Raw genomic sequence first — 15165 nt, 5'->3', positions numbered from 1 at the left:
GAAAAGTTGGTAAAAGCTTTTCATCTTGTATAAATGATGTTCTTCTTGTAAATGATTTGAAACATAATTTACTTAGTGTAAGCCAATTGTGTGATTTAGAATTTGAAGTTATTTTTAGAAAGTTTGTGTGTTTGGTCGTTTGTGAAAAAATTGGGGATATTCTTTTTGAAGCTAAAAGATGCAACAATGTGTATGGATTAACTCTTGAGGACTTGAAAGAATAAAATGTAACATATTTTATTTCTCTTTAATCTGAAAAATGGCTATGGCATAGAAAGCTGGGTCATGCTAGTATGTACCAAATTTCTAAGCTAGTAAAGAAAAATCTGGTTAGAGGAATTCCTAAAATCAAATTTGATAAGGATCTTACTTGTGATGCTTGTCAACTAGGCAAACAAGTTAAATCTTCTTTTAAACCAAAAGATGGAATTTCAACAAAAAGGCCATTAGAGATGTTACACATTGATCTTTTTGGTCCAACAAGAACTCAAAGTCTAGGAGATAAACACTATGGTTTGGTAGTGGTAGATGATTACTCTAGATTTGGTTGGGTACTTTTTCTTGCTCATAAAAATGATGCATTTCATGCCTTTTCAACTCTATGTAGGTTTACTATTAGGTCGAAAATTAAATGATATGATGCAAGCCCAAAGTGTGAATTCATTCAGCATTGATGCAAAAAGTTTTTTTTTGTGGCTGAATTATTATTCTTGTTTTTTGGCCAAATTGATCCATTATTTGTTACAAGCCTAAGTTAAACATATTTTGCCATACACTCCTATGCATGATCCGAAAATAATTCATCAGGAAAGCAAATGTTGATATTTGCCTATGCCTTCCAACGGATCTCAACTCTTACCATGAGATGGATTTCAAATTCATTCAATTATCATTTATTGCATGGGAACTATGAGAGAGAAATTGTCAAACTGATTTGATGGTGATTATCAATGCTACACGCTACTCCACCTAAGGGAAGTAAAAGCAACTCACTTTAATTAATTTATTCAAACGTACTTGATTGCTTTTCTTTTCATACTTTCTTCTCTCTCATCTCTTTCCTTCTCTTCTTCGGTCCTTACACAGCAAACTATGGAGACTTTGAGCTATCAAAAAGAAGGGAAGGCAAGCTATAAGACCATCTCAATGATGGCAAGAAAAAGAAAACATAAAGTATGCTGTGGCTGAAATTCTTATCACTCGTGGAAAGATTTTGTGATGAGATCTTGGCTCCTCCATACAAAAAATAGAAGAAAAGATTTTGGCCAGCAAGGAGAAGATCTTTGGAGAGTTGGCTTGTCTCTGATTCTGCTTAACCACCACAGAAGGTAGCTAGGGTGGCTACGTGATGGAAGAGGCAGATATTGGAGCAGATGAAGCCATCATCATCATCATCATGAAGCATCAAGGGACAGAATTTCATCTTGGAAAACAAGCCAAGGATGGAGCGCTCGGATTGATAAAGAGTGATGACCAAGGAAGAACTAGAGGTATTTGCATGTTGGATTTTGCATGAGTTACCTCTTCTCTCTCTTTGGCCGAACCGGTTATGTGTGAAGGAAAAGAAGTTAAGCTTGGTTTTGTTTCAACTGTGGAGGCTTCCCCCTTCTATAAAAAAGGTGAACAGTCACAGTTTGATTCAAGGAGTTAGAAGTAAGTAGTGAGAGTGCAAGGCACAAAATTCTCATAACTATCTAAGCTTACAGATTTTCTTCTTCTTCAATGTATTCTGTTTTGTATTTTTCTATTTAATTTGTCATGTCTTGAGTCTCTTGGAAAAAGATAAACAGTGAGGTTTGTAAGAAAAAGTCATAGAGCGAAAAAAGGCAGAGAGTGCAAAATTAAAAGAAAAAGCCATAGACGTCCTTAGAGTTCCTTTGTACATCTTTGTTGTGTTTCATGATTCTATGGGAATCCCCTTGTAAGTTGGGTTAGCACTTTACAGTCTGTAATCAAGAAGATTATAGTGAAATTCCACAACCACTAAAAATCACTACTTTTAAACTAGAAATGAAGAGGTTATTTAAGATAACACAACCACCCTACTCAGAATCCAAAGCACCAGAGACAACTCAAATGCAAAGAGAGTATGGAGCAATCCTCTGTCAAGTGTAAACCCATACAGCGTTATTCCCCCTTTGTTATGCTGCAAGTATGTCACTGCAAAGAAAAATAATGGGACTAACATAAGCATCATAGATTATAGAGGAAAATAGCAATCAATTAGTGTTCCAGTTTTACTTTATTATAAAATTGATCCTAGTTTTTAAATTAATCAATTTGAACAGTAAATCAAGATAATTCTTTCGTAAGTAATACTTTCACGAAGACATCTTTATATGAAGTAGTTAGGTAGATAAAGTATAGATTTATAGATGATTTAGTGGAATATATTCAGTGAAATCATCTATCTTATGAAAATATTAGAAAAGCTGACCTAAAGATTGCCTGGTTTGGAACATAGAGAATTGTTGTGGGATTACTGATATCTTTATGTCCGAAGAATCAGAATCACTGTTGTCACTGGCTAGTCCATCAGGAATTTGGGGTTTGCAGTGTTGGGAATCACAAGAGGCATTGGTTACTAACAAGTGCCATCTCGTGGCTATGGCCACTATCCCTTGAGCTCTGTGTGTGATTCTTGCAGCACCCACCAGGCACAGCATGAACCCACTCAACTGCACTGCTGAACATATCTACATATATATATAAAAAGTTAGAAATTCAAATTCAAGTCCATCTTTGATGAATAGATAAATAATAGAATGGTTATTACCAGAAGATCTCCAGAATTGAAGAAGGTCTTGTCAGATTTAGAAGCAAGAACGAGCAAGAGAGCACCCAACTGGCTAACAGTGATGGTGACCAAGCAGCCAATGATGAAGAACCTGTATCTATGGCTTGTGAGCCACAACTGCTTTCTGATCCTCACATGTTCCCCGAATATGAGACTCGCATCGGAGCCGCATCCTTCAAAGAGCTTGTGAACCCCTTCAAACCTCAGCCTCTGGAGCTCGCAGGTGAGTCTAAAGAGCACACAGAGCACCAAGAATACCAGTGTTCTGTAAAGCCATGACACCAGAACCAACACAAAGGCGATGGAGTTGAGGGGGAACGTTGGATTGAGGTGTGAAGCAGAGATCTTAACGGCGGAGAAGAAGATGATCTTGTGGGCCAACTCAAGGAAGAAGGATGGAAGAATGATGTATGCCAAGTATCTGAAGGACTTGTCCAGCTCCACTCTATACCCTCTTCGTACGTAGCTGCTGTCGTCTCTTAACATGTCCAGGAACAGAAGCTGCCTTAGCCCATACCTGTTTCCATGCATCCACAAATTTTAATAGTAATGTTTAAAAGTATGGATAAAATATGTTGTTAGATTATTAAACTAAAAAAATTAAGTTGATGATTAAGTAATAGCTAAAAATAGGAGTGTTTATGGCCCGGCTCGACCCGATTGGATAAGGGTATCAAAAATAGATTCGATCATAATTTCGAGTCGGGTCCGGGTCATAGCTCGGGTCACCCGAATTCAGTTCGGTGACCCGATTATCATACACAATTAATATTTTGTGTTATTAGTGACGGGTGATGGCTATTTTTATGTGGAATTTAAGTATTGTAAACTTTAATATTTTGTGTTATTAGTCATTATAAGACTATAAGTTAAAGTTTTATGTTTAAAATGCATAAAACTTTAGACTAATTATAATATTGTGTTATTATAATATTGTGTTATTTATATTGATTTAAATATTTGGTGTTATTAGACAATATTAGTATTGATTGTAGTTGTGCTTTAATTTTAGGAAATGGTTGGTTCTTGTTATATTTTTCTAAGTGAATTTTACCATGTTAAATAATGGTTGAAATCTTAAAAATTTGGATATTTTTATATACTAGTTTACAAGAAGGTAATGTTAACAGTCCGATTTTTGCCCCGGTATAATCGTGGTTCAAAAATGTATAGATTTCATCGGGTCTAAGAGCCGGTTTCAGGTCTAACAAATAGGCTCAGTATATATTTTGGATCGGATCTAAGTCAAATCAAACCCGATTTCACCCTACCCATAAATACTATCCCTACCTCAAAATAATAAATTTTAATATCTCTTTAATATTTCTCTCATTAGAATTCGATGTAGTTAGCTTACCATTTTTTATATATCAGTAACACTTGATGTACTTTATAAGACCTGTGTCTCTAATTTTGGTGTCTGATTTATAAAACTTATTTTTTAAACTAAATATCTAATATTTAAAATTTATTTTTTTATAATTTTAAATTAAATATTAATTTTGTATTTTTAATAAATTAAGCACTATATTTTAGATATTATAACAATCACTAACGTTATATAGAGAGGAATGATATATACAACATTCTTTTGTACATCTCTCTTCAATACCACCTACTTTTGGTATCAAAAACATTCGATAATAAGAGAATATAAAAGGATTGTATGTAAAAAAGAAGTATAAAAAAAGAATTTGTAAATGATGTTAAAAAAAAGTTAAACTTAATCCTTAAAGGACCAGTTTTCCAGTCCAAAGAAAAAACGACCAATTTTAAAAACGTCAAACTAGTATCTCAAATGGATTTGTATTGATTTTTTTTTCTTTCAAACTTTGTCGCACTAAGAATTACAATTTGATTTGGATAATTAGGCATTGTATGGTGTCTTATTATTTGATTTCCAGTTTTGTTTTTTTGAAGGCCCTCAACAAAAAAACGACCCTCTTTAAAAAGTAGAAGAAGGTGTAATGAATTTGAAAAGCTTGACGACGATAATAATAAGAAGAGAAAAACCCAAATCAGTCCCTGACAATTATCTCGAAAGACAACGAGGCCTCTGACAAAAAAAAACCCCAACTCGGCCCCTGACAAAAAAAAAACTCAATTCGGTTCCTGACAATTATTTCGAAAGGACAACGAAGCCCCTATGCCAAAAAAAAATTAATGTTATTTTTTTTGGCACAGGGACTAATCAGTCCCAATAAAAAATTATCAAGGCCGAATTGGGTGTTTTTTTTTTTGGGACCTCGTTATCCTTTCGAAATAATTGTCAGGAACCGGATGGGGTATTCACTCTAAGAAGAGAGAAGTAACACAAGTAACTACTATTAAACTGTTTTAAAACTGAACTCAATTCTTCATTTGAATTGTTGTTTGTCATTGACAAAACTTATGTTTGGTTTTGTGGGGCAAGTAGAGTATGAAAAATTTTTGAACCTTCTAATGAGAAAAGAACTTGAGGAGAAAGGGATGATGTATGGATATCACTGATGATGTTGATCAATCATTGTTTTTCTCTCTTTCACTCTCTCTCTATCCAATTAATACATAAATATTTATAAAAGTATGGACTTAAATTGGAGGCTTTTTTAAAAGATATAATCAAAAACAGTCTCACAATTAATAAAATTTTTAAAAACTACTTTAGTCTTTTAATTAAAAGACCAGAAAATATTTTTACTATGCTAGAACCGTCCTAAAAAAAGTAGGCATATAAAATAACTAAATTATGGTTAATCGGTTAGAAAATTATAACTACATTTTGGTTAATCAATTTAATAAAATAATTTAAAAAAATATATTTATATTATTAAAAAATGGTTAATTCAAATCAAATTTTAAAAATTAGTTTTTAACTAGTTAACCAAAATTAAAACCAAAATTTGTATAATTCTTGTGTTCAAATTAATTAACTGATTTTTTTGTAAAAACCGGTTTTAATGTTTTTTTAAAATTTATTTTTTTCAATGTAAAAATCAGTTTTTTTAAAAACATCGGTTTTTTTTAAAATTAGTTTTCATTTTTATAATCGATTAAAAACCGATTTTTAAATTTTCTAACCGATTAATAAACAATTTTATCATATAAAATCAATTTAGTTAATTAATCAAATTATATTTTTGGATAATCCAAAAATAAATTTGATTTTTAGACTAACCAACCATATACAACCCTATCTAAAAGGAAGTTTGGATGGTTAAAATATATTTGGTAATAAAAAAAATTAGCCAAAAATAAATATAATTTGTATTATTTAACATTTATTAATTGTTATAATAATTAATAAATATTAAATAAAATAAATTTTGGTTATTTTTTATGTCTCTAACATTATTAAAGTAGTTAATAGTTTCTAAAAATGTTGTATATATCTTAAAAATGATATATCAAACGTATATATTAATTTATATATTTTTAATATAAATTTTATATTTAATATAAGTTTAACTTGGTTACATATTGATATTAGTTTGTTGCGGTATAAAAAAATAGTTTTTTATTAAGTCTTTTCAAATCTCATAAAATGGATTTTTTTTGTGTGTGATTCTCTTATTTTATTCATTTAATTTGATATTAATTATCTCTTTTATTTTTTTTGGTGATTATCTCTGTTTCAATTGTTATAATTAAAAGATCTTTTTTAGCTATGAATATTATAAAGAATGACTCAAAAACAAAATAAAAGATGAATTTTTCGTCAATTATCTTTTAATTATATTAAAAGAAATTATTAAAAAATTTGAGAAATTTTATTATCGATGAATTTTATAATATAAAGAATTGACTACTTCGTTAATAAAAAATACATACATATTTTTTACACTTCAAAATATATTTTCTATCGGTATATTTTTGTAATACATCTTACATTATATAATTTTTTGCATAATTTTTTAATATTATATATGTTATTAACCCATCATAATATTTCTGAATCTATTCCTGCATTGCAAAAGATTATTAAATTATTGAAAGATAAAAAAAAAGTCTAATTTCAACTTTTAGAGGGTTTGTTTGTTATATAGGATAAAAGTGAACATGAAATTTTCATGGGTGAAATAATTTGATATGTAAAATAATGTTTGAATCTAATGTATATACATACTACCCTAACTCCATATGCATATGCATGTAAAGAAGGAAGGATGAATAATTTGTTTAGATTTACATACATACCTTCGGAAGAAACAAGAGAGAGTGAAGAAAGCAATGATGGCGAGTGTGGATTCCGGCACCTGAACAAGCTTGTTGAATGAGATTGGATCATCTTCAGGGGAAGACGCAGGGACTCTGACAAAAACGGAGGTTAGAAGAGGCACAACCACGGCGAGGAAGACGAACACCACATAAGAGATGAGTTTCCCAACGCATGAAGAGTGGTCAAGTGCACACCACTTTAGGCTAATTCGAAAATTTTGAAGCTCGTCATGCATCATGGATTTTGATCTTTCATATGATGGCTGCAGCAGCAGGGGAATGTTATTGTTATTTTTCGGCTCTTCTTCGGCCGGACGGCATTCGTCGTCGGCGAAGGACACATGCCTTCCGGAGTAATTAATGTCAATGGTGGGTTCTTCATTGGTAGGATTCATGTTCCTTCAGTGTTGTTTCAACGAGTGTGTTTTTAGAAGCAAGAAAATTAAAGGGAAAATCTTGTGTTGTGTATTTTCTTGGTGTTGGTTTCTTTGGGGTGAAAAAAAAAAAAACGAATTGTAACTAGTGGAGGGAAAATCTACACAAAAAAGTTGGAAACCATGCTTTGTCTCGTGATCGTGAGTATTCTCTTTGCCCTGTACTAAAGGTTTCTAGGTGCAGCTAAGACAAGGTGAAGACTCACGTATTGTCGTCTTTGTGTTAGTTAATAATTGTTAAATGATAATTTAGTCGAATTTATTAAATTACCGGACCGTTCTTAATATTATTTTTTAATGAAAACACCTGTATGTAAATTTTAACTAACTAAGATATCATTGTATTATTTTTGTATATATATATAATAAGCTCTTTTTTTATTGATTGCATTGACATAACTTTGATGATCCCACCAAGAAGCAGCGTTACCTGCACCTGCTCGGCTGCTCCTTGCAAAGTAGCACCTCGTCATCATAAATTCATAACTATTTTTTTATTCATCAAAATTCAAAATAATAAACACCTTACTTTTTGCATAGAATGAATGATCGAGAGTATCAGTGTGTAAAATATTATTATTGTAATACTTGATCAAGTGAATGTAAAATAATTAGGCAATCTTTATTGTATGTATCATGCAAAAAATGCACTAGTAACTCTTTTACGCTTGAATTCATGTTAGTGGAGACAAATTAAGATTAGAAGAAAGTTTGTACAAAACACATAAAGAATTGCCTTAGTTTCTTCTCTACTCTTGTTATATTTTTACCACCATTTTTATCTCTAAAGGTATCAACAAAGTCCCAAGATTCACAGCTTATAATGATTAACGTGTGCACTAATTTAGTATTGATGGAAAGATCAATCTTGTGAAAATATATAATAATGCGAAAATCTTAGAACAACCATAAATCTTCCAAAAACAGTAAAATCTTGTCAAAGTAGAAAACCAGGCCGTTGTGCCAACAATATGATACAATTAATTGAAGTGAGAAAAGAGAAAGTATAGTAGACCAATATTTTTATTAAAGTCTCGCTAGCACTTAATCAATAAAAGAAAAATGAGTAATCCCACACCATTAAATATAATCTCACACTATAATTTATTAAAGTTTCAACAGCATAAGAGAGGGGGAACACAATACATAACGATCTTAGTTATTTGAAAAAGCAATTGATGGATTATTCATGGCTGCACATAGAAACCTCTAGTACAAGGCAAGGAGAAGACTCACGAGACAAAGCAAGGTTCCTAACTTTGTTTCTGTAGATTTTCTCTCCACTACTTACAACTCATCATTAACACAACATTTTCACTTTCCTTGCTTCTAACAACACTCTCCTTCAACTATGAATCCTACCAATGAAGAACCCACCATTGACATTAATTCCTCCCGAAGGCGTGTGTCCTTCGCCGACGATGCCGAACAAGAGCCCAACAATAACAATAACATTCCCCTGCTGCTGCAGCCATCATATGAAAGATCAAAATCCATGATGCATGACGAGCTTCGAAATTTTCGGATTAGCCTAAAGTGGTGTGCACTTGACCACTCTTCATGCTTTGGAAAACTTATCTCTTATGTGGTCTTCATCTTCCTCGCCGTGGTTGTGCCTCTTCTAACGTCCATTTTTGTCAGAGTCCCTGCGTCTTCCCCTGAAGATGATCCAGTCTCCTTCAACAAGCTTGTTCAGGTGCCGGAATCCACACTCGCCATCATTGCCTTCTTCACCCTCTCTTGTTTCTTCCGAAGGTGTGTACGTAAATCTAAACAAATTATTCATCCTTCCTTCTTTACTTAGCCATCAACTCAATTTTTTTAGTCTAGTAATCTAACAATATACTTTATCCATACTTTTAAACATTACTAATGAAATTTGTGGATGCATGGAAACAGGTATGGGCTAAGGCAGCTTCTGTTCCTGGACATGTTGAGAGACGACAGCAGCTACGTACGAAGAGGATACAAAGTAGAACTGGACAAGTCCTTCAGATACTTGGCATACATAATGCTTCCCTCCTTCTTCCTTGAGTTGGCCCACAAGATCATCTTCTTCTCCGCCGTTAAGATCTCTGCTCCACACCTCAATCCAACGTTCCCCCTCAACTCCATCGCCTTTGTGTTGGTTCTGGTGTCATGGCTTTACAGAACACTGGTGTTCTTGGTGCTCTGTGTGCTCTTTAGACTCACCTGCGAGCTCCAGAGGCTGAGGTTTGAAGGGGTTCACAAGCTCTTTGAAGGATGCGGCTCCGATGCGAGTCTCATATTCGGGGAACATGTGAGGATCAGGAAGCAGTTGTGGCTCACAAGCCATAGATACAGGTTCTTCATCATTGGCTGCTTGGTCACCATCACTGTTAGCCAGTTGGGTGCTCTCTTGCTCGTTCTTGCTTCTAAATCTGACAAGACCTTCTTCAATTCTGGAGATCTTCTGGTAATAACCATTCTGTTGTTTATCTATTCATCAAAGATGGACTTGAATTTGAATTTCTAACTTTTTATATATATATGTAGATATGTTCAGCAGTGCAGTTGAGTGGGTTCATGCTGTGCCTGGTGGGTGCTGCAAGAATCACACACAGAGCTCAAGGGATAGTGGCCATAGCCACAAGATGGCACTTGTTAGTAACCATTGCCTCTGCTGAATCCCAACACTGCAAGGCCCAAATACCTGATGGACTAGCCAGTGATAATAGTGATTCTGATTCCTCAGACATACGCATATCAGTAATCCCACAACAACTTTCTACATTCCAAATCAGGGAAGCCTTAGGTGAGATATTTTATGATCTTTAATTTAGTTAACATGACAGTACTTTGTTGTTTAGCTAATTTTAACTGAGTGATTATGCTGGATTATTTGTGCATGTTTTTATAATGTGCACATTACAGGCATGCAATTTATACAATAAATCCATCTCTATGAAAATAATTTGTTTAGATATGCAAGTTTGAAAATCCTACATAAGAAATAATGTTTAGCTGGCAATACATGCTGAAGCTGAACACGATAAAGACAAAAGTCATGTTTGGTCCAAAATTCAAAAAGAGATTGAAACCTCTTGGTGTATGATGCTTATGTTAGTCCCATTATTTATCTTTGCAGTGACATACTTGCAGCACAACAAAGGGGGAATAACGCTGTATGGGTTTACACTTGACAGAGGATTGCTCCATACTCTTTTTGCCTTTGAGTTGTCTCTGGTACTTTGGATTCTGAGTAAGGTGGTTGTGTTGTCTTAACATTATTAATTTAGTCAAGTCCAGAGAGAAAGTTTATCATATGCACGCAGCAAGGAATGTCTATAAATATATATGTGTGCCCTGGTTTTGGTTTTGTTATTATTATTGTATTTATATGCTAAATCAAATATAAATTAGAATAAAATTGTGTTCTTATAAATATAAATTATCTATATATTTTCTTTCTCCAAAGATATATGTTATTTATTAGAGCTAAAAAAAGAACAGAAGATCCAAAATTAGAAACAATAAAAGAAGTGGGGACCTCATTAGATACTAACACAGGTGCCAAAACAAAAGAAAATAAAGAGAAAAAGTAATGCGAATCACTTAAATACGGTAAACCAAAAATTCAAGCAAGACTTGCTTACAGAATCTCGTTTGTAAGTTTGTGGGAGTCTTGAGCCAATTGATCTGCATAACTCATTTCCTTGTCAAAGACGTACCGGTTCCTTGTCTTCCAACAATTCCAAATTCCAACAGAGCACTACTAGAAGTGTGTTTAGTCGGCGTCCATCAGGATTTTCAGCTTCGCGCATGCAAGCTTTCTGCCACCAATGGGAGAAGGATTCTGGCGATTGCTCCACACACTTTCATTAAGTATTTCCACAGAAATTTTTTTTTGTGAAGCAACTTTATTTTTCATAGACTTCTCCAAATTTTGTGATTTTCGAAAGATTGAAGGCATTGAAAAAGTGGTGAATAGTAGAAAGAATAGGCAATTTTATAACCTGAATTTACCTCATATGTTTTTTATTTGGACCAAATTCAACTAATTTCATTTTCCCATTCTGCTGGTGTTATTGACAGCAACAGGAGTCTCGAACTAATGGCCGCAGTGAAGGTGGACTAATCCAACTTAAAAGATAATATTGTATGAACTATTTTTAAATTCATACCTTCAAAATACCATTAAATTCAACCAAGTTTAGCAAACTTCTGCTACTAAACCATTTATGGATCAAGGATGAAAATATTCTGTGAATTTACCTTCTTTCATCCTCTTGATTTGATTAAGGAAAAATTTCAAGTCCAATTAACTTTATATATAAAGCTAATAATTAAAAATTATTAAATAATTTAATAAATTGTGTCTCAACTATCAATTTTACCGTTTAAATGTTAGCGGAAAAAGTTTTTGTGGCTTAGTTATTTAAACAATAAATATTAGTTATCAATAAATAGTATTCAAGACTCTATGGCCCAATGGATAAGGCGCTGGTCTACGGAACCAGAGATTCTGGGTTCGATCCCCAGTAGAGTCGGCACATACTCCATTTACATTTATCTAACTCGAGTACTTGACCATTATTTAACTATTATTAATTATTATTTCATTTAAGTAAGTTTACATGTAAAAACAAAAATTATCTGCCCGTGTATTTCATAGAGGGATAAAAAGGAAGGATTTTTCATCAACAAAAATTTCTCATTTTTATCCATCTTCCAAAAATATACCCTAATCCTAAAGATGGGATACCTCACTGCTCGGCATCTCACTAACACGAATATTAGGGGCTACAGATTATAGCAAAGCAAATAAATCTTTTGCATGAAATGACAATTCTACTCTTGATAAATGATAACATTAACCAAGAAGGATAAAACAAAAGCAATTACATAAACTGAATTGAACTGCTTATTTACACTCCTGGAGAAGACCACATAGTTTTTTAAGGATATCTGCAAAAGTTGCCAGATTTTCTATGAGCTTGTCTCCTTGGCATCTTGTAAATTCAGTAAGGTAGTCCTCAACATTCTGTGAGCCAGCTGCCTGACAGTCTGCCGATTCATTACAAATTGCTTGAATCTTCACTGCCAATTCCTGCAATTTCAGGGCCGCTGTTTCCTCATTTTCTTCTCTGCTACTACTTGTTACCAATTTCAGGGCCATTGTTTCCTCATTCTCTTCTCTGCTGCTACTAGCTACCTTTTCTAAACAGGTTGGCTTCGGCGTCTCTGTATCATCATTCTCTTGAAGCTCTACTTCGGCAAGGGTCTTCACTGAGATTTCTAATTTATCCTTTGGAGTCCTTTCTGCTTTAGATTTCGACTTGGACTTATCTTCTAGGAAGTCTTTCAAATATTCATCATCTGAATCATGTTTCTCTAGCTCTTCTTCATGGTTTTCGTTGGACATTTGTACATGGCAACCTCTTTGATCATGTTCTCTAGATTGGTCTCCTGAAGACTCGACTGGGATGCATTTCTTATGTTTATCTTCCGGTTGTCTCTCAGATTTACTTCGTTGCCGTTTCCTTTTGGACCCTAATTGTCAAATTCATTAATAAAAGTTCAAATCACCAGAAAACTTCTAAGAACTACAGAGACAAGCACCTACAAGATGCTCCACAATGTTCTAATAGAAATTGGTTTTCTTTAAGAAAATGTGGAGACAAACATGTTATAGAAGGGGACAGGATCTGTTGTTCTACAAAATAGTAGCAAATTGCTATCTCCTTCCTTCTCAGTTCAAACATATTCCGCATAGCAGTGACACCTATAAATATATATATATATATATAGGTTCACCAATTTTGAAGAGTAATGCTATTTCTAGTTTTCTATACCTAAAAACTCCTAGGTAACGAGGATTTTTGCAATAGATATTAGATGTGACTTATATAAATATCGAATGAAAATAAAGATAGACAATAAAAATACTAAACAATATGAAGAATAGATATATCGAATGTTTATTTAATTAAGTGTACAGATGGTTATTCTAATATTAAGATTTAGGTGGATAATTTAGAGATATAGTATGTTTTTATTTGATTTGTGGTTGTTCGTATTGTTTAAAAAAGTCATTAGTTACCTAACATAACCATTTTGCAATAGTTATTAGATGTGACCTATATTTATTTTTTGATTTCTCACGTATCTCGCGGCTAGGCAGGCAAAGACTAATCAATTCCATTTAAAAGTTTGTCGTGGAACCGTCGAAGTAGTATTCAAACCCCTACATTTAAATGAACTAATGAGTTAACCACTCGAGCAACCCAGTTGATTAAATGTGACCTATATTTATTGATCTTTAGACGATGAACTGAGTGATAACTCTTGGTTTTCAGCATAATTATGGTTTCCAGAAAATAAACAAACTTCGTCAAAGCAAAAAATAAAAATAATCATAGAAGAAGAAAAAAAAAATTAACAAAGCGTACCGTACCGATTTCCACAGTAACGTCGAGAACTTCATTTCGAGCTTCTTCGTTATCACTTTCAACCAGAACCTCCCCTCGTTCCTCTCTAGCCCTGACGACTTCATCAACCGCCCTATACAACTCTCTGTCAAAATCCTCCGGCAACCGAAGCGTCCTAACCCTTTCCCCTTTCAACGCCCAATAAGAACACGCACCGCGCGCATTGTTCTTCTTCCTCTTCTTCTTGGATTCCTCCTCCTCCCACGCCCTAATTCTCTGGTAATCGGAGAGCAAAGAGTCCCACTTCCGGCGGCACTGGCCCATGTTCCGGCCAACGTCGAGAGCGGCGCAGTTCCCGGCGATGATGTTCCACTGCTGGTAGGACGATAGCGCGGTGGAGCAGTCAGCTTCGACGGCGGCGATTTCATTGACGAGGATTAGAGTTTCGGTAACCGTCCAATCTGGTGCGGCTTGGGAACGCGTGCGGCGAATGACGGCGTCGTCATCAACGTCGTCGTTTTTGGCGTTGTTGGTGTCGGTCATGGTGCGAAGGAAGAGTGGAAGCGTAGAGGCAGTGGTTTCCCTTTTCGGCTTATTGCTCAAACGCCATCGTAGTATTATTATCCCATTTCATATAATAATAATAATAATAATTTATCTTTTAGTTTTGTTTCTACATTTTACTAAATTTCACCGAATTTTGGTGCATCTGAAAAGGTGAAAATTCAAGGAAAAGTAAGAGCTGTTAAATAAAAATTTAGTCAATCAAATTATTTAATAATTTTTATATATTAATTTTATATAAAATTAATTGTACTTAAATTTTTTTTTAATTTTTTAAATAAATATTTAATAATATATATAATTAATTAAAAATAGATTTTGCTATTTAACTCCGCCCAGAGAAGAAGATAACTAAGGGGAGTTTTTAAATAAAATAAAATATCGTTGCTCATAATGCCATTAATAATGGCCAATAAAATCTTTATGATATATTTTTTAACATTTTATAAAATGTCAAATAACATTTGAATGTTTATAATTCAAATTTGAATGTTGAGAGAATTTGGATTGAATTTCGGGTGCGCCATCTTTTAAATTCTACTCAACTATAAGTAGATATAGTTTGTTAATTAAAAGAAAATTTGACTAAAATAAACGTGATAATTGATTGTGGATATGATGATTATATATTTTTAAGAAATACAAATTTTTTATTTGATTCAGTTTTCATACCATTATTTTTACAGTAGAATTTTGATTGGATTGTGGCTTAGTTTTATTTAGCATTTATCATCGGTGTTAGAGTCGTTCTGAATCCATACTTCATTGTCTTCGCGAGTAT

General features: G+C 33.5%; 3 protein-coding genes and 1 non-coding gene across 4 annotated transcripts; 2 read left to right on the top strand and 2 right to left on the bottom strand.

The window, feature by feature from the left end:
* Nucleotides 1-220: 220 nt before the first annotated feature.
* On the bottom strand, nucleotides 221-7463 carry LOC107495156 (uncharacterized). Its single transcript, XM_016116249.3, has 4 exons — nucleotides 6974-7463; nucleotides 2777-3314; nucleotides 2438-2696; nucleotides 221-2160 (listed from the first exon to the last, which is right to left on the bottom strand). Exons 1-4 carry the CDS (start codon nucleotides 7387-7389, stop codon nucleotides 2024-2026), a joined length of 1350 nt encoding a protein of 449 aa, XP_015971735.1. The 5' UTR covers nucleotides 7390-7463; the 3' UTR covers nucleotides 221-2023.
* Nucleotides 7464-8618: 1155 nt separating this feature from the next.
* LOC107495151 (uncharacterized) lies at nucleotides 8619-10753 on the top strand. Its single transcript, XM_016116245.3, has 4 exons — nucleotides 8619-9183; nucleotides 9328-9865; nucleotides 9946-10204; nucleotides 10538-10753. The coding sequence occupies exons 1-4, from the start codon at nucleotides 8780-8782 to the stop codon at nucleotides 10672-10674; spliced, it is 1338 nt and encodes a 445-aa protein (XP_015971731.1). The 5' UTR covers nucleotides 8619-8779; the 3' UTR covers nucleotides 10675-10753.
* Nucleotides 10754-11866: 1113 nt separating this feature from the next.
* Nucleotides 11867-11939, top strand: TRNAR-ACG (transfer RNA arginine (anticodon ACG)). Its single transcript has one exon. It is a non-coding gene; the product is annotated as a tRNA-Arg (tRNA).
* Nucleotides 11920-14426, bottom strand: LOC107495219 (trihelix transcription factor ASR3). The gene is made up of 2 exons (XM_016116335.3): nucleotides 13847-14426; nucleotides 11920-12942 (listed from the first exon to the last, which is right to left on the bottom strand). The coding sequence occupies exons 1-2, from the start codon at nucleotides 14361-14363 to the stop codon at nucleotides 12314-12316; spliced, it is 1146 nt and encodes a 381-aa protein (XP_015971821.1). The 5' UTR covers nucleotides 14364-14426; the 3' UTR covers nucleotides 11920-12313.
* Nucleotides 14427-15165: the final 739 nt, after the last annotated feature.

The sequence above is a fragment of the Arachis duranensis genome, chromosome 6 (assembly GCF_000817695.3).
Source record: "Arachis duranensis cultivar V14167 chromosome 6, aradu.V14167.gnm2.J7QH, whole genome shotgun sequence".
Taxonomy (NCBI): Eukaryota; Viridiplantae; Streptophyta; class Magnoliopsida; order Fabales; family Fabaceae; genus Arachis; species Arachis duranensis.
The sequence above is the reverse complement of the archived record's forward strand: the minus strand, read 5'-3'. Positions and strand labels throughout refer to the sequence as shown.

What these genes read in the sequence shown, in the direction of transcription:
- LOC107495156 (XM_016116249.3), bottom strand. Translation starts at nt 7,389, where the DNA reads ATGAATCCTACCAATGAAGAACCCACCATTGACATTAATTACTCCGGA. An exon ending in CTCTCTTGTTTCTTCCGAAG is followed by an intron (nt 3,315 to 6,973) that starts GTATGTATGTAA and finishes GCATGGAAACAG; the next exon opens with GTATGGGCTAAGGCAGCTTC. An exon ending in TCAATTCTGGAGATCTTCTG is followed by an intron (nt 2,697 to 2,776) that starts GTAATAACCATT and finishes ATATATATGTAG; the next exon opens with ATATGTTCAGCAGTGCAGTT.
- LOC107495219 (XM_016116335.3), bottom strand. Translation starts at nt 14,363, where the DNA reads ATGACCGACACCAACAACGCCAAAAACGACGACGTTGATGACGACGCC. An exon ending in CGACGTTACTGTGGAAATCG is followed by an intron (nt 12,943 to 13,846) that starts GTACGGTACGCT and finishes TTTGACAATTAG; the next exon opens with GGTCCAAAAGGAAACGGCAA.
- LOC107495151 (XM_016116245.3), top strand. Translation starts at nt 8,780, where the DNA reads ATGAATCCTACCAATGAAGAACCCACCATTGACATTAATTCCTCCCGA. An exon ending in CTCTCTTGTTTCTTCCGAAG is followed by an intron (nt 9,184 to 9,327) that starts GTGTGTACGTAA and finishes GCATGGAAACAG; the next exon opens with GTATGGGCTAAGGCAGCTTC. An exon ending in TCAATTCTGGAGATCTTCTG is followed by an intron (nt 9,866 to 9,945) that starts GTAATAACCATT and finishes ATATATATGTAG; the next exon opens with ATATGTTCAGCAGTGCAGTT.